The 24,258-nt window shown below is 42.1% G+C and overlaps 2 protein-coding genes across 3 annotated transcripts; one reads left to right on the top strand and one right to left on the bottom strand.

Annotated features, from left to right (window-relative positions):
* Positions 1-1,689: 1,689 nt before the first annotated feature.
* LOC308397721 (prostaglandin E2 receptor EP4 subtype-like) lies at positions 1,690-4,829 on the bottom strand. The gene is made up of 2 exons (XM_080883799.1): positions 3,851-4,829; positions 1,690-2,592 (listed from the first exon to the last, which is right to left on the bottom strand). The coding sequence occupies exons 1-2, from the start codon at positions 4,661-4,663 to the stop codon at positions 2,245-2,247; spliced, it is 1,161 nt and encodes a 386-aa protein (XP_080739925.1). The 5' UTR covers positions 4,664-4,829; the 3' UTR covers positions 1,690-2,244.
* Positions 4,830-11,815: 6,986 nt separating this feature from the next.
* LOC308396913 (uncharacterized protein) lies at positions 11,816-15,612 on the top strand. 2 transcript variants are annotated; one of them, XR_013971657.1, is made up of 2 exons: positions 11,816-12,258; positions 12,422-15,612. XR_013971657.1 is itself a non-coding variant. In XM_080882545.1 (2 exons), exons 1-2 carry the CDS (start codon positions 12,025-12,027, stop codon positions 12,811-12,813), a joined length of 474 nt encoding a protein of 157 aa, XP_080738671.1. In that variant the 5' UTR covers positions 11,816-12,024; the 3' UTR covers positions 12,814-15,612. The 2 variants fall into 2 exon arrangements, 1 of the variants encoding a protein (XP_080738671.1); XM_080882545.1 differs by having other exon boundaries at positions 11,816-12,106.
* The last annotated feature ends 8,646 nt before the right edge of the window (positions 15,613-24,258 follow it).

Below are 24,258 nucleotides of genomic sequence, written 5' to 3'. Positions count from 1 at the left end.
TATGAGACGATTTGAGATTTTTATCCTCTGAAGCGTACACTGTACTCGTGAAGGGATGGACACTGTCGGCAACGATACTTGGATAGGGAGTGGCGTTTAAGCGATGCTCAGTGGGTTTTCCTGGGGTCAAAGTGCACTGAGATCATTAGACTACCAGCAGCCTGAACCACTGATACAAGCGGAATGATTCCATGCTTTTGTGTTTTTGATGCCTAAATCTGACCCGTCCATCCAAATACTGCAGCAGGTAATGACCAGGTAATGCAGGGGTGGGCGATTCCAGGCCCCGAGGGCCGGTGTCCTGCAGGTTTTAGATCTCACCTTGGGTCAACACACCTGAATCACATGATTAGTTCGTTACCAGGCCTCTGGAGAACTGCAGGAGCTAATTTAGCCATTTAAATCAGCTGTGTTGGTTCAAGGACACATCTAAAACCTGCAGGGACGCCGGCCCTCTGGGCCTGGAATTGCCCACCCCTGAGGTAATGTATTTCCAGTCTCCTGTTGTCCCGCTGCTGTATAAAATCTGCCTCAGGGTTCAGCAATTTTCATTCAGACATGTTCTTCTACAACCTTGGTCATCTCAAAACATCTGTTCTCCTTTGACCTCTGTTTTTGACAAGCCATTTACACTCAGAGAAACTCCCTTGACTGGATGTTTTAAATCTTTGTGCAGGAAAATCCCAGCGGATCAGCAGTTTCTGAAACACATTAACGTCCCTTAAATCACCTTTCTTCCCTGTTGATGCACAGTTTCAAGTATCAGGTCCAAGTATCTTGATTATGTGTGTGCAGCGCTTAATTTCAGGAGAGCGTGTATAAATCTAACATGACATTTCAGTTGCTCTGTTCTGTCATGTATGTTTCTTCCTGGCCTCAAATGTGTGCTTCTTCACTTAAAAACTTTCCAGTATCTCTGCCACTGTTGTGCAGATAATATACAAAGTGGTGATGAATAAAATGGCAATTTGGTATTTGATTAGGAGCTAAAACCTTATTTATCTCCCAGTTTCCCAAAGGCAAAACCACATGTTGATGATATATTTTTAAAAAAAATGTCAGTTAGTTCCCCCTAGTGGGCACAAATTAATAATGCAGCACAAATGTCAGCACTTTTAAGTAGAACTGAATGATTTACTTGAAGCTCCGAGTGTACGCTGTCATGTTTGTTTACACCAGACTGTGTTTACAAGAAGTCGGTATGGTAACAACAGGCACAAGTTTCTTTTATGTGGCTCCACATGATCTTTCAGAGGAGGACGCACATCTGCAGCGTGTCTTTGTTGGGCACACGGAGCTCACTTTCTCCTCTTTCCATGCTATGATGGATGCTGGCAGCCTCAGTTAGCCACCAGTGACAGCTCTTTAGTGTTCCTCTACACAGGAGTGCAGACTGTTAGCATTAAGGCGAAAGTGTTTTAGAGCTTAGCTGCCTACACACAATGACTAATGACCTGATTTCCCTGCATTTGTTTTTTGGCGTGGTGGGGTTTTTTAGTTTTGTTTTCAATGTATTTGTCATAAAGAAAGAGATAAAGTGGATGTGGTTTTTTGCTTCTCTTTCATCCTATGTACTTTTTCTTTGTTGATGTGACCTGTTGATGTGACCTCTCACTATTTCACTTGGCTCTTTCTGCGCCCATGATTTCATTCCAGGACAAAGACAGTTGACTGATTTTCTAGTGCAAACATGAGTCTTTATTACAAACAGCCATCAGCATATTTTGGTCAGTGCTCTATTAATTTCATATGTTTCTCTTGATGAAAAAGAAATAACGAAACCCACACAAACCAACGGGGAGTTTTCCATAAACACTGTTGGAGCTGAGGGAGGATCCTGTCCATCACAAGAACCATCTGATGGCTCTTTGGCACTGTCAGAGACATCTGGAGGAAGGTGGAAGGGGAAAGGTGGAGGTGAGCCCCATGAGAGATGACATTCATCTAGCGAAAGAGTGTCTCAGCTAGGCGGAAGCCACAAGGGGAGGTTGGACAGAATGGAAAGGCTCGATCTATCATTGCACTTCAGTAACAACAACTCAATCAAACATTGTTTCTCTTTTCTTGTCAGCCCCGTGACATACAACTCTTTCAGTCAATAAATAATCCTCCAGGTGCTCTGGGGATCCCTCCGTGCTGTGGGCCCACCACATCTTCATCATCAGCGGCTCTGAGAGAGAGTCGCGTGTGAAGCTCTTCATGCCACCATAACGCAGCAAACATTCATCGGTGTCAAATATGTGCTCACTCAGCAGAGTCAAGTCTGCTGGAGGCTCTCTCCGTGTCGCGCGGAGTGAATGTGACAGTAGCGGGGAGCTGAGTGATGATGCTGGCATTGCACATCAGCTGGGTGAACACGCTGCTGTCCTTCACAATGCTGGTAGTAAATAGGGTGGTTTGCGTTAAAGGAGGGGAGCTGCTGCGGCTGCTGCTGCCTCGCCTGGATAAACCGAGGAACCGGCGGAACAGGGACTTCCTGAGGAGGATGTAGATCCAGGGGTCAAGGATGGGGTTAACTGAGGCTATCCTGATGGCAGCCAGGTCTGCTTTGAAGTTTTTTTCATCACTGAAGCAGTTTGCAAACACACGGACCTTAAAACAGAAGAAAGGAGCTGTTATAATATATTTCTTTAGACTGTTAACAGCTCATAAGCAGAAAGATTTCCTGTTTTGTCATCTTAAAAAAGAAAAGTTTGTCAAATCAAATCAAATTCCTGGATTCCTGGATTGAATGAGCAAACTCAACATTAAGGCGCTGTCCTCATGTAGACTACACCTCTGGTTACAAATATTTTGCAAGCTGTTGCATTATTAATTTCTGCTATTTGGGTTTAGCTGGACATTGTAAGTATAAAAAATAAACGTTAGCTTTGAGCAGAAAATGACTAATAAAGTCTGTTCTGGAGACAGGGACTTTATTTTCTAACACAATAAAATCCACATTGTTTAACACAGTGTAAACACTTCATGGCTTTTCTGAAAAGCCAAAATATAAAGTCCCTGTATGAGGTGAAGAGAAATGATCAAATTTTATCCAATTAAAGGCAGATTACACCCTGCACCAGTAACCAGCCTGTTGCAGACAACCATTCACAATCACACCTATAGGCAGTTTAGAATGAACCTAACCTCCTGTCTTTGGACTGTGAGAGGAAGCCTTAATACCACAGTACACAGGCAAAATAAGCAAACTCCACACAGAAAGGCTTCAAACTTCAAACTCAAACTTTATTGGTGTGAGGGAACAGTGCTAACCACTGTGACCAGGTAATGACTGGACTTTAGAAAACAATATAGATTATATTCATCAAATATACAAGAATATTTAATGAACTGGCATGCAAGTTAAATGCCTAAAATGTGAAGGTAGCCCTGCTAAACTGTCACCAGAAGTTTTCAGTTGTAGTCATTTTAATGATACATATTGTTGTGTGTGTGTGGGATATATATTTATCCAATTATATTAGGTTGAACTTCTGGAGTATCTGATGCTGAACGTACTGAACATATTTGCTGGAATCAAGCAAACTGAGCAAATCAAGCACTACGTTCGTCCACTTTTAGGTCCTTTTACAGATTTAAGTAGTTCCTCGTTATTTCACAGGCAGTTGTTGCCTGTGAAATTCAGGCTAACTGCGTGCATCGCTTTAGAGGAAAAATAAGATGGAAAGTGGGTAAAATTATTTTTGGCCAGTTTTAATTAAAGCTAACGACGTTAAAATGCATGTTTCGCACTGCTGTGTCGATACTAATCAGTACAATACTGGTAATTCCTCGTGTTTATAAGTGCCAGGCAGTGTTACAACAAAGTTTCTCTGCGCACCACTCGTTAATTAAAGACTTCTCTTACCACTAGTGGGGCTGAGCAGGCCAGGACCACCACAGAAGTCATCACCAGCACCGCGATCATTTGAGTCTCTGCGGCCGAGGACAGAGCTCTCCACCTTTCGCGGACGCTGCCTCTGGTGACGGGCAGCTGCACGACCCTCTGGCGCATCATCAGCAGCGCGCCGCACACCGCCAGGTTCAGCAGGATGGTGCCGAGGATCAGCAGCAGGCTAACGACGCTGTACAGGACGAAGTAGGTGGTGGACACGGGGTCGTGTTTCCTCCAGTCGATGAAGCACCAGGTTTCGGACGGCTGCAGTGTGCTATTCGCCATGCCCATCATTGGGAGGCAGCAAAAGAAGATGTGACTGATGTAGATGAAGAGCAGAAGCTTCTGCGCGAAGCGTCGGTCCACTCCCCACCGCTGGTAGGTGTACGGGCAGCATATGGCCAGGTATCGCTCTGCTGCCATGGTGCATATGATGCTGAGTCCGGTCAAACCGAAAAACAGCAACAAAAAGGACTGAAACTCGCAGACATGTTGGTCCAACAGCACATTGGGGTTAAGGTAGTTGGCTATAGTTATCGGACTGGCCAGGCAAGTGCCCAGCAGGTCCGTCACCGCCAGCCCGCACACCAGCGTGTAGAAAGCTGAAGATTTGCGCTGCTGTCTTGATACCGAAAGAACGATTATTGCAATTAAATTCCCAACGGCGCCTCCAGCAAACATAAAAATCGGTAAATTGATTGATTTCTCGACACGGTCTGTTTGTGAATTCTGAGTCGTGGTCTCGTTTATTGAATAAGGTCCGTGCGTAGAGTTTGAGCTTTCCATTTCTATCCACGAGATAGCCTTAGTTACAGACGCTACCTGTGGTGTGTTGTGGGTTTGGAAGCGCAGTTCCTCTTCAGCCTACTGCAAGAAAAGATAATGACTCAGCAGGGGCATGTTCTCTGGTAGTCTCATCCCCTCTGCTTTCCAGTAATCCAGAAGTTACCGAGAGGTCGTGGCGCACAGTTGTGGGCAAAGTGGTGGGTTGTCTCTAATATACTGAAGCATCCAGCAGTCTGACAGAAGTGATGGATAGGATTTCCGTTCCCTTTCTCATTTGTCAGTGAGCCGTCAGTGATGTCTGTCAGGAAGTGAACTGAACAAGGGGGTAAAGAGACGACAGTGTCACAGATGAGACTTCAGCGGAATTTTCTGTGTTAGATATGAGTCACATTTGGTTACAAACAAAGATCTAAACGTTTGAGGCAACTGCTAGATTAAGTGATGTGCGTTCGATGCGCGCAAAAACAAACAGTAAAGTTAAATATGATAACTGTGCCTATAGCCGCTTCCAATAACACTGTTGAAAAGTTTTCAGTTTGAAGAATAAAATAAAATTTAAATGCCAATTACACGTTTAAAGTGTGCCCCACCCAAACACTGTACGTTTGTTTTTATGAATGTGAGGTTAATTGATAATGGATGGATGGATGATGGATATTTAAATGAAAGAAATGCAACATATGTTTACGAGCATGGTACTCCAAACCTTTTGTCTTTAATAATCCACACATATTACTGTAAACCTTTTGCTAAAGTAACTTAATACTAAAAATCGTTTATAGTGGGGGTGTCAAATATGAGGCCTGGTGGCCAGAATTGGCCCAGCAAGGACTCCAATTTGGCCCCATGGATGGCTTTAAAAATGAATGATGGGCTTAAGTTTTGAACTTTTGTCAGTATTTTCATACGTTTGACAGCTTTTAATAAATATCTCTCCCACTGACAATCATAATACACTAAAGTAATAAAGTAACGAATCAATAATTAAATGACAGAAACGTTTCTGTTATTTCTTTACTTTACCTTTTTATTTACTATAGAAATTTCTGTTTTGTCTTTCTTTTACAGAACTTTTTTTGTTCCACTTATCCTTATCAGGGTCACAGGTTGGCTGGAGCCTATCAGGACTTTTACAGGGCAAGAAGTGGAGTACACCCGGGACAGATCAACACAGAGACACTCACATTCCCTCCTATGGGCAATTTTTATCATATTCACTTAACCTAACCCCACTAACTGCATGTCTTTGGACTGTCGGAGGAAACCAGACTACCCACTCAAACATGGTGGAGAGCCATCGAGCCAGATGGTGGAGTCGAACACAGGACCTTGTTGCCGTGAGGCCATAGTGCTGCAGCACCATGTTGCCCTTTTCTGTTATTCTGTAGTAAATGAAAGAAATGGTGGCAGCGTGAAAAAATAAATATGTTCTCTGTAATTTTACACATTTATTTCTTCATGCTGTTTAAGTCATTTAGAAAAAGGATTTACTGTTGAAAATGCACTTTTTGTTTCTTATATAAAAAATATCTCAGGGATCGTAAATGTGTAGTTAACTGTCTTTAGAGTGACAGGAAGGGGAGTTTCACAGGTCTGGCTCACTTAACATCAAAGTGCGTCGTATGTGGCCAACCACATAAAACAGTCCAGTGCATGAGTGTAAGCATAAATACTGTACTCTGTACAAATGCATTGCCATTTTGTTGGTTCATATTCAGTGATGATTAAAGTCCCATACATTTTGGACACCAACTACTATCAGCCACAGAAAGCTATTAAAATAAGAGCACGTTGACTGCAATTGTTTTCCATGAAATGTCATCATCTTTCTCTGAGGAGTATTTCTTAACTAGAAATGGGTGGCTTGTGGTCTTCCACATGTGGTCTAATTCATTCCAGAAATTGCAGATGTAATAAACAACATCAGAACTTACAAATCCCAAGCAAATTAACTACACATCTGTACTACTTCCTATTTTTCTTTTTTCTTTTTTAACTCAAACTAATTAATAACGTTTCTGTTTGTGTGTGATGCTCTTTCTTTGCTCAGCAGTGGAAGAAATTATATGAGCGGGAACATTACATCAAGTGGAAAAGCTTTTGTCTATCATTTGTTCCATAGGGTTTCTGAGGGTGCTGTTTTCCCAGTGATGAACCTCTGGGTGCAGCACGCACCTCTGTCCCAAACAGAAGTTATTGTAAATGGTAGTGAGGAAGAGCAGAGCCCCGACAGACAGCAAGAACACCCGGGACGTCATTGCACTTAGCCTGCTCCGACTCTCCAGCCGTCACACATTCATTACAGTGTGACTTATGTTTACAGTGAGGAGCAGCGGAGAGGGGGTCTCTGTCAGCAGGCGACCTTAAAAGACAAAACAAAACACCTCTCTGAGAGGTAAACTGCTGCTGCCCATGCCTGCTCATGCAGACAGAAAGGAGCTGGCAGACTGGAAAAACAAAGACACTTAAGAGATGCCAAAGCCTGGAAACTCCAAGAGCAGATGCAATGTTGCTCAGTCTACAGTGAATCACGGGATATTTAAGACGTCAGTGGTTTATAGACTTCTCGAATGCTGTAAAGTTAATGCATTTATTGTAAATGCACTTAAAATGTATTATCTCTGTCTGTGGTCTCAGCTGTGGTCTGGCGCTATAAAAGTGTCTGTGACTTCACCGTGTAAGGAAACAGCACAAAAAAATCCAGCCTTGTGCAAAAGTCTTGAGCCACCACACATTTGTTCATATTTTGCTTCCAACTTTCTTGTATTTAAGAAAAAATAAGACTTTCTGAAGGGTCTTCAAGCTTTTTCTTTGGACATTGGCTGCTTTTTCACTCATTTTCAGTCCAGTCGGTAAGCATGACCATTTCAGAGGAATCACTGTGTTTTTTTAAGCCACTTAATACTGACCTATGAATCATTCCAGCATAAAAAGTCACCTACACTACACACAACACTGGCATGAGGCAGTGTTGTGTCTACAATAACAGACAACTTAACAAAGAACTAGTTGAAATTATATCTTTAGGCACTTTGTTATTAGTAGTCCGTCACGTATGCCTGTTTCTTTTGTCGAATCTACAAAAACAAAGATAAGTGTGACAGGAATGAAAATGGTACTTTTATTTCTACAGTGTTGTTCAGGAATATTTCAGCAAGCTTTGGAGTGTGTCCATAAAAGAATGCCCAAAAGCTAGAACAGATGAACAGTATCTTAAAGTTATCTTCTGTTCACCGAAGCTTCATCAGATTTGACTTCATCAGGTATGCCAGATTAAAAACACACCCCAAACGCAATAAAACAGAACAAAAGGCAGCCAACATCCAAAGAACAGCTTTGAAAGTAAAGAACTATTCCTGAAGACTACATCACAAGAAACTGCGAGAAAGCTTGTCTGAGAGAGTTCAGGCTGTGCTGAAGAATAGAGGTGGTGCTGTAATTTCATGTGTGTTTGCACGTTTCATTAAATCGCTGCATTGATTCTTGCTAGCAAAATATAAAGAAATGAGGGTTGGTTCAAGACTTGCACTGTACATAAAAGTCATTATGAAGACATTTTCATGAGATTTTTAGCAGTTTATCAAACACTGAACTTGTGTGGTGGTCATTTGTTGCCATGTTGGTGACATCTGCACATCTACAGCAATACAGGTGTTGATGCACCGAGGACAAACTTAAAGAATCCCAGTCACCTTCTAAGATTACCTATGACCGATGACCTACGCAGACACACAGGACAGGTGTTTTCTTTTTTAATAAATACTCCCTTGAATATGCAAAATAATCAGATTTTAGTATGAACATGTCTCCAAAGTCTGTATTAAAGTCTTGAAATTTTATTCAGTCCACTCAACGGACTAAAGAATAATCCAGAATTAGGCGTCTTTGAGTTCTTTGGATCTTCCTGTTACCGGAATCTGTGTGTTGGATTCAAAACTAGCTTCTAACTAACTTTTTTTTTTTTTACATAAGAAAGGTTTTATCCCAAGGTTTTCTTTATTTAAAATTTTTTTTGTTTTTTTTTTCTTTTTTTCTCACTTTAGGAGCAGACAGGAAGTGTGCATCTAGCTTCAAATTGTTGTTGTCTTATATCTGTTTAGTCTGACCCTTTCTAAATCTGGACCCTCCTCACTCCTACTCCTTTGTGGAGTTTAACAGGCATGAGAACACAGCACTCACCCCACTGTGCCACAGTTATAAATAAATATAAATATAAGTATGTAGATTTAAGGCAAAAGTTACAGCTGATTATTTGAGATGCCAGCGAGTCTAAACACGACCCACGGGACATTGTGGCTGGTAAACTCACTAACAGCAACAAATGAATTCCAAGTGATAGTTTCATCAAGCCCCACAAAGTATTTGGTGTAAAAGGCGTTTGGGGATTTTATAGGGGAGGGAAACTGAGGAGAATTGGACTCTGCTGTTTCCTGGAAGTGAGTCAAGATTATCTCCTGGGTCCCCGAAAGCACAAAGGAATTCAGAGTTAAGGTCAAGCCTTGCATAAGCATGAGCATAACATAAGCATTAGATTAAGTTAGCCACGGTAACAAAAATAAAAAAAATAAAATAAATATCAGGGAATCAAGGAAAACAAAATCACAGCCCCCACGGACATATGAAGTTAGCTGAAGTATTGTTCTAAATAAACGATGGAAGAATAACAGGAAAGCAAAGGCATTCATACTCCTAATATGAGCTCATGCAGTGGTGATGTTTAAGCGACCGCCGAGGTATGGCTGTCAGTCTCTACAGGATGTAGGATAAAAAGGAGAGCATTTATTAATATAATATAAAATTCTGTGACTGTAACTGGGGGAAAGCTGCCCATAACGTGGACAGAGTGGTTATCCAGATAGTTACAGTTAGTTTTTTCATTTTCATCTTCGTACACCGCTGCAGTGCATTTTCAGTGAATTAGAAAAAAATAATACAGATGTGACTGAAGTGCAGACTTTCAGCTTTAATTAGAGGGTTTAATAAAAGCATTGCAATAACTTTTTAGGAACATTACATCCAGTTTTTATACACGCTTTCCTGTTTTCAGAGGCTCAGTAAGTAAATTCGACTCTTGACCGGCTACATGAAACATGTTCCTTTGTTATTGCCTGACAAGTTAAGGAGTAAAAAGGAGGGTCTGGCATTGTGTTGAACCTGAATTTGATAGCATTTTACTGAAATTGCCCAAAATAAGGTCCACAGAGATTTTGAAGGATGGTGATAATATTAGGCTGGAAAAACAAAATAAACGTATCAGAGAAACAGAAAACACTTTAGGAGAGCCTCAGCAATCTGAGATGAGTGCACAATGGTGGAACATCCCCGAGCAGATTCGTCCGATCAGACAGCGCTTCACACCGTAAACTGATATTGACCCCAAGAGTACTGATAAGAGTTTCTCAGGGCAAAGAAATAGTCAGTCACCTGATCTGAATCCAATGGAGCAGATTTTCAGTTATTAAATACAAAGCTGGAGGCAGAGAGACCCACAAACAAGCGGCAACTGAAACCAGCTCCAGTGGAGGACTCGCAGAGCTTGTCAAGGGAGGAAACACAACATGTCCAGGGGTGATGTCATGTGCAGAGTCACTGACTGCAAAGGATTTTCATCAAAGTATTAAGAACAGTCATTATATTTTAAATGATCTTAGCTTATTACGTTTCATCCTCTGAAAACATCAGACTTTGTATAAGAATGGTTGTAGCTGCTAAACTGTTAGTTAAACACCCTCTGGTGCAGAAAATACATTTTCCAAAAACGTATTAACCTAACCTTCTAGTCTGAGAGCTGAAATCAGAGCTGAAAGCTGAGCTGAAATCAGATCTCGCAATAGGATAACAATCCCAACAATACAAGTGCACCAGAGCGGAGAGGGGGGGAAACAAATCAAGATGTTGTAATAACCTATTCAAATGAAATGCTGTGCATAAATGAACGTCCCCAATTCTCATGAACTGGAGCGGCTTTATAAAGTCGGTGAAAATTCCTCCACATAGATGTAAGAGACTGCTCAAGTCATACAGAAAACAGTTACTTCAGGTTATTTCCTAGCTTTATAGTGTACACACTTTGTATTACTGCAGTTTGCACTGTTCTCTTACACAATGTCAGTTTTACCTTTACAGTTTGCTTGAAACTAACTTCACTTTTACTTTTTAGCTAAATCCCACAAAACCTGAAACTGCAGTTTTTTCTGTTTTTGTTTCTTTTTAATCAATTAATCAATTATACTATTATATTATTACTTGTTTGCTTGTTAGTGTGAAGTTTCAAAGAAAAAAAAGAAAACCTTTAAGAAATTATGAAAGAAAAAAATCTTCAGAAGAAGAATAGGGGGGTCGTGTTTCTGGGATATATAGTCTTTTGTTTCATTCTCTGTCAGGATGATTCCAGACTTCTTCAACAATGGGGAAGTTTGAGGTCTGGGGAGGCCAATCCACTGCACTGGAAGTGTGTTTGAGATCTTTGTCATGTTGAAAAATGAAGCTGTTGCCAATCACTTGTTTTCCAGATGGTATTGCATCACGGATCAAAATCTGAAGGTACTTTTTCAGCATTTATAATTCCATAAATTTTGACAAGCTCTGAAACAGCAGTGCCTGAAATACAGCTCCAAACCTCCACCATGTTTTACAGATGGATGTAAACACTCGCTGTTGTACCTCTCTTGACGTCCTTACCTTGTAAGGACACCGTTGCACCTCTCTTGGCGACAGTGAACAGTGGATGGATCAACTGAGGGTCCAGATGAAGGTCTTAACTCCTGTGTCAGGTCTTTGCTGAATTTCTCCCTATTATTAAGAAACATTTAGTCCATCATTTCTTCTTCATACATGATGTGCTATTGTGACAAGGTGCTAGTAACAAAGTGCTTAAAAATATAACTTAAAATGGGCTCTTTGAGTAGTAGTGTAGAAGTGTTACGTGGCTTGAATGGTCAGGTACAAGAACTGGACTGAAATGATTAAATAAGCAGAAACAGATCTTCAGAAATCCCGGAGAATGTACTTAATTATTAATTATTAATTAATTAATAATTAATTTAATTATTTATTTACAAAGACCAATTTTTGAAAAATACTACAAAGTCTGACTCGTTGAAAGCAAAATACACAAAGGAGGTAAGTGACGGAAGGGATGTTGTAGGTGACGTCAGACGCCGGAGATTTTGGCGGAGAAAAAGCAAATGGTAGCATAGAGTTTAACAAAGGTTTTCCAAGCTTCAGTATTACCAAATATACTAATCAATTGTCATATAACTAACAACATCTGTTTTATCATCTCTAACACCCTGGAGGACAACGGGGAGAGTTTAGACGCTCTCCAAGATTACATCGACCGCTGTTTTCAAGATTTAGTAATGCATAAGGCCCAGAGTGCATCTTCCCCGGCCAAAATCGAGACGCCGTCATCGAAGAGAAGTCGCCAGGCAGACTCCCCCGGTACAACATCGCCTGCCGGCAAAGACATCGCAGAAATCCTGGAGTCAATCGACAAGCGATTGTCCAGTTTCGATGCGAGGCTGTCCCTGGTGGAGATTTTACACCGGGAATTTAAATCTCTGAGAGAATCCCTGGAATTCAGCCAGCAGCAGGTGGAAACGCTTGCCGCTGAAAATGCCACGCTACGGGAGTCGGTTAAATCTCTCACCGATAACGTGACCCAGCTAAACATTGAAAATAAAAAAATAAAAGAGTCCGTTATCGATCTACAAGCCCGTAGCATGAGAGATAATCTTGTGTTTTCTGGTATTCCAGAAACTGCCGGAGAGGACGCAGAGGCAACGGTGAAAAACTTCATTAAAATCCACCTGAAGCTGCCGGAGGACACCGTAAAGAACATCGACTTCGATAGAGTACATCGCTTGGGGGGCGCGCGGTCGCGGACCGGGAGACCACGGCCTATTGTGGCCAAATTCAGTCAATTCAAACAGAAGGAACAGGTGAAGAGTCGCGGCAGAGAGCTGAAAGGAACGGACTTCAGCGTGAACGACCAGTTCCCCAAAGAGATCCTGGAACGACGCAAGGTCCTGTTCCCAGTTCGACGTAGCTTCATCCAGAAAGGCTCCCGTGCTGTCATCGCCGTGGACCGGCTCTACGTGGACGGACAGCTTTACCGCGACCTCGGCACCACACCGTGGTTATATTAACTGCACTCCAGATAAGAACCCGCTACACTCTTTTCTTATTCATTCACACTCTCTCCTTTAACATGAGTTTAAGCTAGTAATATCAATATGATGTCATAGCAGATATAACACCGTCACCCTCCGTCATTGCTTTAATTGGAATGTTTCCGTTTCGTTTCTTTTTTGTTGTTGTTGCTCACAGTTCATGTGGTTTCTTTCTTTCTCTTGTCTTTCACTGCTGTGGTCACCTACTTCCCCACTCACCTACAAACAACACCCTCTATTTCTCCATATTTTCACAACACGATCACGCAAACACATCAGCTCAACGGCAGCACATTCACAACAGCCTCACAGCACGCACAGACTTGCAGGACACATAAGCAAGCCACGCTTGTTCATATTAGTGAATATTCACACACATAGTCAGACTTATGGAGTCTCTCACCACACTTCTTTTTCTCTTTCTATTTACAAACAAGGGATGTTTCCACATTCTCTCCACCTGTCTAAACGAAACACCCAGCATACTTCATTAGACATACACGCACAATTAAGGGCATGCTGAGGTTTGTCACATGGAATGTAAATGGAGCTGGCACCAGAGGAAAGAGGTTAAAAATATTTAACCAGCTTAAAAAACTACAGGCAGATGTTGTTTTATTACAAGAAACTCACAGACCTGTCACAGGTTTAAATGAACTTAAAACACCTGAGTTTCCTAACGTGTTTGCAGCCGGTTATAATTCTAGACAACGGGGAGTAGCAATTTTAATACATAAAAATGTTAATTTTACAGTACTCGATACAGTTATAGATCCAGAGGGTAGATTTCTAATTATTAAACTATCAATATTGAACAAAAAACTATGTATTGTTAGTATATATGGTCCAAATGTTGATGAACCCTCATTCTTCCACGGTTTTTTTAGTGCACTCTCTGAACACCTTGATTGCACACTCATTCTTGGCGGTGACCTCAACCTTGGACTAAATGAAGAAATGGATAGGCTCAACACAACAGGAACTCAGCGTAATTGGCAGTCCACAAATATAATCAAACAGTATATGAACGACTTTGGTCTTTGCGATGCATGGCGCTCTCTTCACCCCACCAGTAAGGAATATACTTTTTTCTCGCATGTTCATCACTCTTACTCTCGTCTGGATTATTTTTTGGTCAGCAGCTCACTGCTGTGTGACATTTCAGACACTGAGATTCATCCTATAGCTGTCAGCGATCATGCTCCTGTATCTTTAACACTAATGCACAAGAATAATACTACGCCAAGTAAAAACTGGAGATTTAATATATCACTACTTAAAGATGAAGACTTTATTAAATACTTTAAAAAGGAATGGACTTCATATTTAGACTTTAATGACACTCCCGGAATATCTGCTTCTGTTCTATGGGAAGCAGGGAAAGCTGTGATGAGAGGTAAAATAATTTCTTTCTCATCACACAAAAAGAAAGAAGAAAACAAAAATATTCAGGAATTAGAAAAAAACATCAAATCACTAGAAGAAGCCTACGCGTCCCACCAAGATCAGGAAACATTGAACAAAATATGCAAAACAAAACTAGAATTAAATGAAACTATTAATAAAAAAACACAATTCCTTATACAAAGACTTCGCTTGCAGAATTTTGAACACAGTAACAAATCAGGTCGATTTCTAGCTAACCAGCTAAAAATAAATAAAGAAAAAATAACTATATGTGCTGCTAAAGATTTATCGGGGAACACAATATATGATCCTGGAAGAATAAACAACATTTTTAGGGATTTCTATGAAACTTTATACTCACCACAAATAAACCCATCTAAAAATGAAATTGATCTGTTTCTTGACAACGTAACTCTTCCAAAATTACTAGACAGTCAAGCAATGGAACTGGATTCGCCACTGACGCCAAGTGAACTCCAGGAAGCCCTGATAAGTATGCCCAATAATAAGGCTCCAGGTCCAGACGGCTTCCCTGCAGAATTCTACAAAGAATTCTGGACAATTTTGGCACCAGTATTCCACAGCATGTTGCAGGAAATCGAGGAAAAGGGCAGACTACCACCAAATATGAATTCTGCCAACATTAGTCTCCTGCTAAAACCAGGCAAAGACCCTTTATTTCCCTCAAGCTATCGTCCAATTTCTCTTTTAAATGTAGACCTTAAAATAATCTGCAAAGCTCTCTCAAAGAGATTAGAGAAAATGACCCCCCTCTTAATTCATCCTGACCAAACTGGTTTCATAAAAGGTCGGCACTCCTCAACAAACACTCGTAGATTACTTAATTTAATAGACTACTCATACGATAAAAACATCGAAACCATAATATTATCTCTAGATGCAGAAAAAGCATTTGACAGAGTTAATTGGAAATTTTTATTCGCAACTTTACACAAATTTGGTTTTGGAAACTCTTTCATAAACTGGATAAGAATATTATACAATTCCCCAACGGCTCGTATCAGAACAAATGACCAGACATCCTCCAGCTTCTGTCTCCTGAGGGGCACCAGACAGGGATGCCCACTCTCCCCTTCACTTTTTGCAATTTTTATCGAACCTCTAGCAGCAGCATTTAGACAGGCTACAACAATTAAAGGCATAAAATGTAAGAACATAGAACATAAAATCAGTCTCTATGCGGATGATGTGTTGCTTTTTCTGCAAAACACACAAACCAACCTCTCTGAGGTAATTACTTTAATAAACTGGTTTTCAAGAGTTTCAGATTATTCAATTAACTGGCCAAAATCTACAGTTCTCCCCATTAACTGCTCCTTCCATAATTCTTCCTCTGCCCCACTGCAATCCGGAAATATTAAATATTTAGGTATTAATGTCTCTCCTAAGCTTTCAGACTTAACTAAACTAAACCACATCCCACTTCTAAAGGAAGTAGAAGGCGATCTGACTAGATGGAAATCTTTACCCATATCACTCATGGGAAGGGTCGCCACTATAAAAATGATGATCTTGCCAAAAATAAATTACTTATTTTTGATGATCCCTAACAAACCATCACAAGATTGGTTCAGATCTCTGGATTCATATATTTCCAAATTCCTTTGGAAAGATAAACCCCCGCGTATTAGCTTAAAAACGCTACAAAGAACCAAGGATAGAGGAGGATTAGATCTGCCTAATTTTCACCAATACTTCTTAGCCAACAGGCTTCAGTTCATCTCAGAATGGTTAAAACATACCTTCTTAGTTGAGCCCTGGCTAGATGTTGAACAGGCACTATGCAAGGATCTAGAGATTTCAGACCTACCATTTATTAGCTCAAACATCAAAAGACATGAATGCTTTAAAAGTATCAACATCAGCTTTTCTCTAACAGCATGGTGGGAGTTTCTAAAAATAACGGAGTCTTCATTAATCCCATGCAAACGTACACCTATCTGGAATAACCCTGACATATTACAAAACAATAATATGATTAATTTCCCAGAATGGAGTTGTAAAGGAATTAAATACTTAGAACATATATTAGAGGGAACAGAATTTATTCCATTTGACAGACTAGTTGAACAATATGGGATCAACAAGACAAGGTTTTTAGAATATCAACAAATTAAATCCATAGTAAAAAAGAAATTTAACCTCAGTCAAGTTGAATTACAAACACCACTAAGTGCGGCACATTTTCTTACTCTTAAATCCCCCAAATTATTATCTAAAATATACAGAACACTTTCTAAATTAGATGAATCAATATCCCTTCCTACTGCAAAGTGGGAAGCAGATTTATCAGTCAACCTAGACCAAAACTTCTGGTCTCAGATTTGCTTAAAAACTTTTAAATTAATTAAAAATCCCAGTCTGCAATTAATACAATACAAAATACTTCATAGAGTGCACTATACAGGTCATCGGATGTTCAAGATGGGCTTTACATCTTCCAACAACTGCTCACACTGTCAAGGCAATACACCAGACAATTACATCCACGCTCTTTGGTTCTGTCCACCAGTGCAAAAGTTTTGGCGCGAGATATGTGAAGACTTATCAAAGTGTCTGAAATGTAACATTCCAACTTCCCCCTTAGTGTGTCTACTGGGCAGCTTAGATAATGTCACTTCAGAAAAGAATATAGCCCATATGATCTTCACTGCCCTATGCATAGCCAAGAAAACAGTCCTCATGAACTGGAAAAATAAAAATAATCTTAATTCTAACCAATATAGAAATTATCTATTAGATTACATTAGTCTTGACACAGCCTCTGCCACCACATTAGATCAATTGCTCTGGGCCCCTTTTATCAGCTCCATCACCTAGTGGGGGTGGGGGGTCATAGTTTGGTCCCGCCTTCACTGTTGTGATTGGTGAGGGGGTAGGGACAGGCTTAGGGCGTCGGGGGGTTCCCCGGAGGCATCTTCCTTGGGGGGCTCAACCCGGGGTAGCGGTCACGTCCGGTTGGGGGCTCTGTTGGCTCTCAGGTGACTGTTTCCTCGCGGCTGCGTGCAGCGGGGCTAGGGGAGGGTCTGTGCTGACGGACGTGGGTTACTGACCTGGCAACCTGGCTGCCCCTGGGTGGGTCCGGGATGGGCGTGAGGTTCTGGGGGCGCTCCGTCTCTGGGCTGGGGCCCGGGCCGGGCCTCGGGGGCTTGGGTCCTGGTTGGTGTGTTGCCGGGGTTGTGGGCGGGTGGGTGCATGGGGGCCCGGCCCTGGAGCAGGGTGCCGCCGGTGCGTCGAGCCGCCTGGGGGGCTCTTCAACTGGTGGGGGGGATGGTCACATCTTGCAGGAGCTTTCTTCTCTTCAGGAACTCTCTGCAGGAGGGGGAGATACAGGAGAGGTGGAGGAAGATCTCAGCCTGGGCGTTTACCGTCTTATGTAGTCTGGAAGATGTGTGGATGGTGGGGTGGGTGCAGTTTTCTCTGTGGTGGGGTTGGGTGGACTGTCCAGGGCTCTGTGGAGCCGGAGGGCGCTACTGCACTGGGCCCCGGTCTGATGGGCCTGGGCCCCCCTTCCCTGGCGGGTCGCGAAGGATGGGAGTGCCTACTGGGGTCAGCGGGGGAGCTGGCCCCAGGGAGGGGTTACCTGCCCCTCCCTTCCTTCCCTCCCCATCTCCAGCTGCCTCCCTCTTCCCGCTCCTCCACAACCACCCACACATGCAGGGCCTTGGAGTGGGGGTATGTCACCAGGGTGCAGAGGAGGCTACCCCCCCCCCGTCCCCTTCTGGCTGCCTCTGCCTCAATTTTATCCCACAACTTAGACATTCACATTATTCACACTCTCATTACACATACATATAGGATCTTGGGGGTGGGCACAATCACGGAGTCCAAATTACCATCAGGGTGTATACCTCACCCCTGACGTCGTTGCCCACCTCTCAATTTTAAATACACTTAGTCATTGAGGGCTAGCAGGAGGGACTATGCGCTTACCTGCTGCTCCTTGGCAGGTAGCTCCATGCCCTCCTGGGTTTTAATTGCACCTTAGAACACATATGCATCAACACTACAATGAGCGGGTGGAGGGAGGTTTGGAGTCTTCTCCCACCCCCATTCTCTGCGGCCTGCTGGAGCGGGAGGGCTAGTAGGAGGAGTTGGCCGTCCGACTGCGGTCTGGGGTGTGGGGCCTCCCTGCTGCTGCGGAGTCGGGGTGGTCTGCCTCTCCCCACCGCAGGGAAAAGGGTAACACCACCTGGGTCTGGGTGCAATTCCCCCCTCCAGGGGCAAGGGTACCTAGACCCGGTTTGTAGAGTACGCTTGGGGAGTGTGATTGTGTGTACAGCGTCTCTTTATGTCTGTCTCCACGTTGGTTGAGTGTGGAGTGAGTGCATATGAGAGCATGAGGGTTGGAATGGATGTTTGTGTCTGTGTGTGCCTGTATGTCTGCGTCTATATGTCAGGTTGGGTATCAGACGCCACCTCTCTGGGGACACCTCAGGCCCTCCAAGGTTTGGAGGCCTATCTCCACCCACCACCACTTCCCCTGCCGGTGGCGGACTCCCTCAGGTGTCGGTGTGTTGGTGGTTCTTTGTGTCTGGGGGTGGGCGTCCGGGTACACACCGGCTCACTCCTTGGCGGCCGCTTGTCGGGGCCTGGGGCCTGGGGCTCGCTCGGGCCCCTTTGGAGGTGGGGTGCCCCCGGCCTCTCGGCCTGGGGCTCGGTCACTCAGGCACAGCTGGGGGCCGGCGGAGCTCACGGGCACGTCACTGCAACTCCCCCTGACTTCTGCTCCGCGGCTGCTGGGCGAGCCCTCATCTGGGACTCTCCTCAGCTCTTACTGGAACAGTGGCGCGGCTGCCCCTCTGTTGGTCTTCCATGGTCTCTTGTGTTCTGGGGGCCTCTGGATGTCTGGAGTTTTGATCTCCTCCATACCCGCTTCACACCCTGGAGGACGGGGCTGTGGCCCCCCCACACTCCCTAGCAGATCATTACATGGAGAAACCTTTGGAATGCAAGCATGCTGATCCACACAGGTATGCACACATGGGTATTCACAGACGCGGACTAAAGCTTTCTTGGCTGCTGCCTCAAAGCACACTGTGCGCTGTCTATCTTGCGTGCTGCACAATATCGTTTATTATTTAGTAAATATTGATATCTATGACTAGCTAGATTATTGTGATGGTGCTTTGTTTTCTCTATTATTATGTTGCTCTTTGTTGTTTGCTGTCTCCTCTGTTTGTTTTTTTTGTTTGTTTTTTTTTTTTTTCTCCATACAGGTGACCCAGGAGTTCTTTTTTTTTTTCTCTCTCTCTTCCCCCCCCTTCTCACCGTCTCTTCTCCCCTTTGGTTTTCTTTCTTTCTCTCATTCATTCCCCCTGTCCTATTTATTAAAAAAAAAAAAAAAAAAAAAAAATGACAAAGGATGAACTGAAGCTCTGCCATCACGTAATGTCGCATACTGCTGTTTCTGATGTCATTTAGAAAAAAAAAAAAGAAAGCAAAATACACAGAAATGAGGGCAAACTCAGAACTTTTGCACAATACTATAACATTGCAACCAAACGTGTACTTTATCCTGATATGTGCACACCAAATCTATTCAGCTTATCCCCTTAACGCTCATGATTGCTGCAGTGACAGGGGCTGGGTATGTGACCCAGCTTTTTGAGTTTATTTTAGATTTGTGATTTCTTATATTATATTGAAAATATGTTAAGTTCTTGTGTTGTTATTAGTAGTTAGGATTTAGTTGAGTTTTGTTTTAGTTTTCTTTCACCTGTGTCTCCTGGTTTATGAGTCTTTTCCCTGTCCTCTATGTAGTTTGTCTTGTCCTCAGTGTTTTTTCTTTTAGTTATGCCCGTGCCTTCCCTTATCTGTTCTCATGTGTCCCTCCTTGTGTTTCGTGTCTCCCCAGTCTGTCATGTGTTCCATCATTAGCCGTTTCCGGGTCCAAACTAGGCTTCGGGTCCCAAATTCAAACGAACACTGCAGCATCAATGAGAGTTACAAACTGTCTAAATTCCTTCCATCCATCCATCTTCTTCCGCTTATCTGGGGCCGGGTAGCTTCACACTCGGCTTCACACTCAGCTGCGAACCGTTCCAGTGCGAGCTTCATCATCTGATGAAACCAACAGAACCACTTCATCCTCAAAAAGCAGAGATGACATTCTGAGACCACCCAAGTGAAAGCCTTCTGCCACTTGGCCATGCCTAGAATAAATTCTTTCATTTTTAATAAAATGATCAGCGTTGCTGCTCTACCAGGTGTAACAATTAAGTCTAACATCCAGGCATACACGAAAAAGAGTTTATGAAGTTTAATTAGCAGGGAGTTAGCTCGCTAGTTTTTATTTAAATATAATATACCATGTTCTGACTGAGAGATTTCTAAAAAAAAAAAAAATAAAAATTAACTACAGCTTTGCTATCACTTCTGACATAAATGAAGACATAAAACTAAACAGCAGTGACATTTGTCGGGTTACTGCAGTTGGGCTAGCTGGTATATAATGATGGCTACCTACACAGCTATGGTTACCATAATATAACCAAAGTGAAGCTAGAGGGTGAACGACAACTTTTTCCACTTGAAAAAAGTTAACGTGAGGGTTCCCGATGGTTAGGAGGTTAGGAACAAATGCAATTGCGTGGCAGGATGCTGTAAATGTACAATCAATCAATTAATCAATATGAGGTTAGTCATTAATATACTGCTGCATGGGCTGGGCTGTAGTTACAGCATAAGGTTTTAAAAACTAAGCTTTAAAACTTGCTGCAGATGAATAGTGGTAACAAAAACCAGGAGAGCTTGAGAGTGATCACTGACTTTTTTAGGGGCTTGTTCAGATGTGTATTTAAGTCCTGTGTCTCCTTCTGTTCCTTGTCGGGTCGTCTGTTTGTTTTCATGTCAAGTCCGAGTTTTTGATTCCCACTGTTCAAGTTTGAATTATTTCATTTTACGTTGTTGCACGTTCCTGTTCAGTTTCATGTTCTTGTCTCTTTTCATTGTCTTCATAGATAGTCATGGTTTTTCCCAGTGTAGATTTCAGTTTAGTTTCACCGCACCTTGTTTTTCTGGGTTTTTTGTATCAGACTCGCTTTTTGTTAAAAACACCAGTTCATTTCTCCTGTGTGTCCTTTTTGGGTCCGTTTCACAAACACACCGGCGTAACCTTGCCGTGACATGGAGTCTATCAAAGCAAGCCATTAAGTATACATACTTAATGACATATACATATAATTCTTTATTTATTCATTAAATAAAGACTTATGACACCAAACTGACCGCAAACATTACTCCTCTATTCATCAATTCCAATGAAAAACCACCTTGACCCACATGCGAAGCAATTTCAACTGAAAAAAAAAACAACTTTTGCAAAACCACATGTTGTTTCTGTAGCTTTACTCCATCTCGCTTACATTTATATAACAAAGAAAACTCCCTTTTAATCTCTCTGCAGCTCATATTTCTGTCAGCCTCTCTGTGACACATCATCAAGTTATAACCACTATGATGTATTTAATGAACATGATTAATTTCTTCCTTAATCTTTGCATGCTCCGATGAGAGCGACACCACATGAAGACATTCATGATGAACAATGTAGTTAGGAAACATCCACCATAGAGCAGCAGATGAGGATGAGAACATCCGCTGAATCCATAAATGTGGTTCTATTTAATTCTTGTTGGGCTGTTTGAAAGATATTTTTTGAGATGATAGCTTAATCAAAAAAGCAAATCCCTGTTGTCTTTCAATCTCCAGAAAACCCCAGCCAGTTTTCCAGCACATTTCTACTGATGTGATCAACTTTAAAGAATACCACAGAGGTTTTACTGTGTCACTTCCCAGCAATGAGCCAAACAAATGTTTTTTGTGTTTTATTTTTATATAAAGGTCAAGACACAATTCAGAGTATATAAGTCATACCGTGCTCAGTTGGGCATTGTAGCTATGTAATGCGTAACTGTGGCTTGTAATTTAGGCGCCAACACACTTTTGTCAATGGAGGGCAGCTCCTACGTCTGTTGAAAAATTTAGACGTCTTCTTTTAATATATGAGATTAAAAACTGTGATCCAGTAGCGAACAAACATGAAGTGATGCAGTCTGCAAGACATAATTACTTAGAGAAACTTTTGTGCTGTCAGACTACTAAGTGTGTTGTTAAGCAGAGCACTGCTTGGTAAAGTCAACATGGCAACACTTTGGCTTTCAGCAGTTATGAATTTGTCTTGTTCTCCACATCGGCTTAGTGCGTTTGGTCAAGAAATAGACTGTAGATAAAAAGTGGCAGTAGCCACTGTATTAGTACCCATGGTATAGACTTGATTCTGAAGTTCATCCTCATGTCAATTTACTGGAACCAAAACAGCAAAACCAGAACTTAATTTCCCAAAAATGGAGTAAAAACCTCTGAGGTGTTACACTGTTATGTTGTGTATGTTTTATAGTGCGCTGTCAAAAGTGTAAAGAACCTACAATAATACAGAGAAAACTCCCTATGAGCAAACACTTGGCGACAGTGGGAAGGAAAACCTCCTTTTTAACAGGAAACCTCCAGCAGAACCAGGAGGGTTAGCCATTTCCCTCAAACTATCATCATTTCTCGTATGCACAGTGTCACCGATGTTTAACGTGCTGTTGTATTTTTGGAGGACTACAATCACGACTGTATAATGTAAATTCTGCACAGCGTGCAGGTATCGGCATCCTGTGTTAGTAAACTGGTTCCCTGAAGCAGCCACTCCCCTGAAAACTTTATGCCTAAATATAATTTTGCATAAGTGCCTACAGAGACTAAAATTTCACCACACCAAACAGGTGTTAAACAGATGTTTTGATAAATCTCAGTCATATGGCATCATTTTGATTTTGTTATTTTATCAAAGACTCCATTATTAAAATACAGACCCAACTCATTGGATTTTTGCAAATCGGTTGGGAGAAAAAATGCTGGAACTGCTGTTTTTCCGTTCCCTGACAGAGTAACACTGTGCTGTGTCTGGAATTCATTATTCTGACTTTTGTGATAAAAAGATTAAGTGTTGGGGAAATAACACTGACTTTAATAGGGCTGCGGTGGTGTGAATAGCAACACTCCTGCAGTATTATGACGTATTTCTGTGCATGCCTTAAGTAAACCAGGTAAGAATGGAGTAATAGAAGGTTTAAGGGAACTTAACCTATATTCATCAGTCCAGCCGCTGACCTTTAATCTGGGAGAGACCATGGCTGTGAGCCAGCAGGAGGTGTAAATCTTTTTGAATTGCACGCACTACCAATTTGGTCACACCTTCTCATTTAATGGATTGTCTTAATTTTTCTGCTGTCTATATTGTAGATACAAACTGAAGACATCAAATATATGAAGCAAGAGGTATGGAATTATGTAGCAAAGAAAAAAATGATGAATAAATCTAAATATAAAGTAGCCACCCTTTGCTTTGGTGACAGCGCTGCAAACCCCTGGCTTTCTCTCAGTGAGCTTCATAATGTAGTCAATTGAAAGTAGTTTTCCCTTCACAGGTGTGCCTCGTCAGGGTTCATTTGGGGAATTTCTTGCCTTCTCAATGGGGTTGGGACCATGAGTTGTGCTGTACAGAAGTCAGGTTGGCACACACCTGACAGCCCAATTAGACTGTTAGAATTCATGTTATAGCAAGAATCAACCAGCTAAGTAAAGAGAAATGACAGTCCATCATTACTTTAAGTACTGACGGTCCATCAGTCAAAAAAAGAAAAAGAAAAAAAAGAACTGAAGGTCAGTCAGTCTGGATAATTGCTTTCAATGTATTCCCAAGTTCAGGCACAAAAACCATCAACCACTGAGCTGGCTCACATGAGGACCACCCCAGGAAAAGAACACCAAGAGTCCCCTCTGCTGCTGAGGATAAATTCATCCGAGTCACCAGCCTCAGAAATTGCACCTCAGATTAGAGCCCAGACAAATGCCACACAGAGTTCCAGTAGCAGACACATCTCTACATCAACTGTTTAGAGGAGACTGATCAGGCATTTATGGTCAAATAGCTGCTAAGAAGCC

The sequence above is a fragment of the Rhamphochromis sp. 'chilingali' genome (assembly GCF_963969265.1).
Source record: "Rhamphochromis sp. 'chilingali' genome assembly, chromosome: 5".
Classification (NCBI taxonomy): domain Eukaryota; kingdom Metazoa; phylum Chordata; class Actinopteri; order Cichliformes; family Cichlidae; genus Rhamphochromis; species Rhamphochromis sp. 'chilingali'.
The sequence above is the reverse complement of the archived record's forward strand: the minus strand, read 5'-3'. Positions and strand labels throughout refer to the sequence as shown.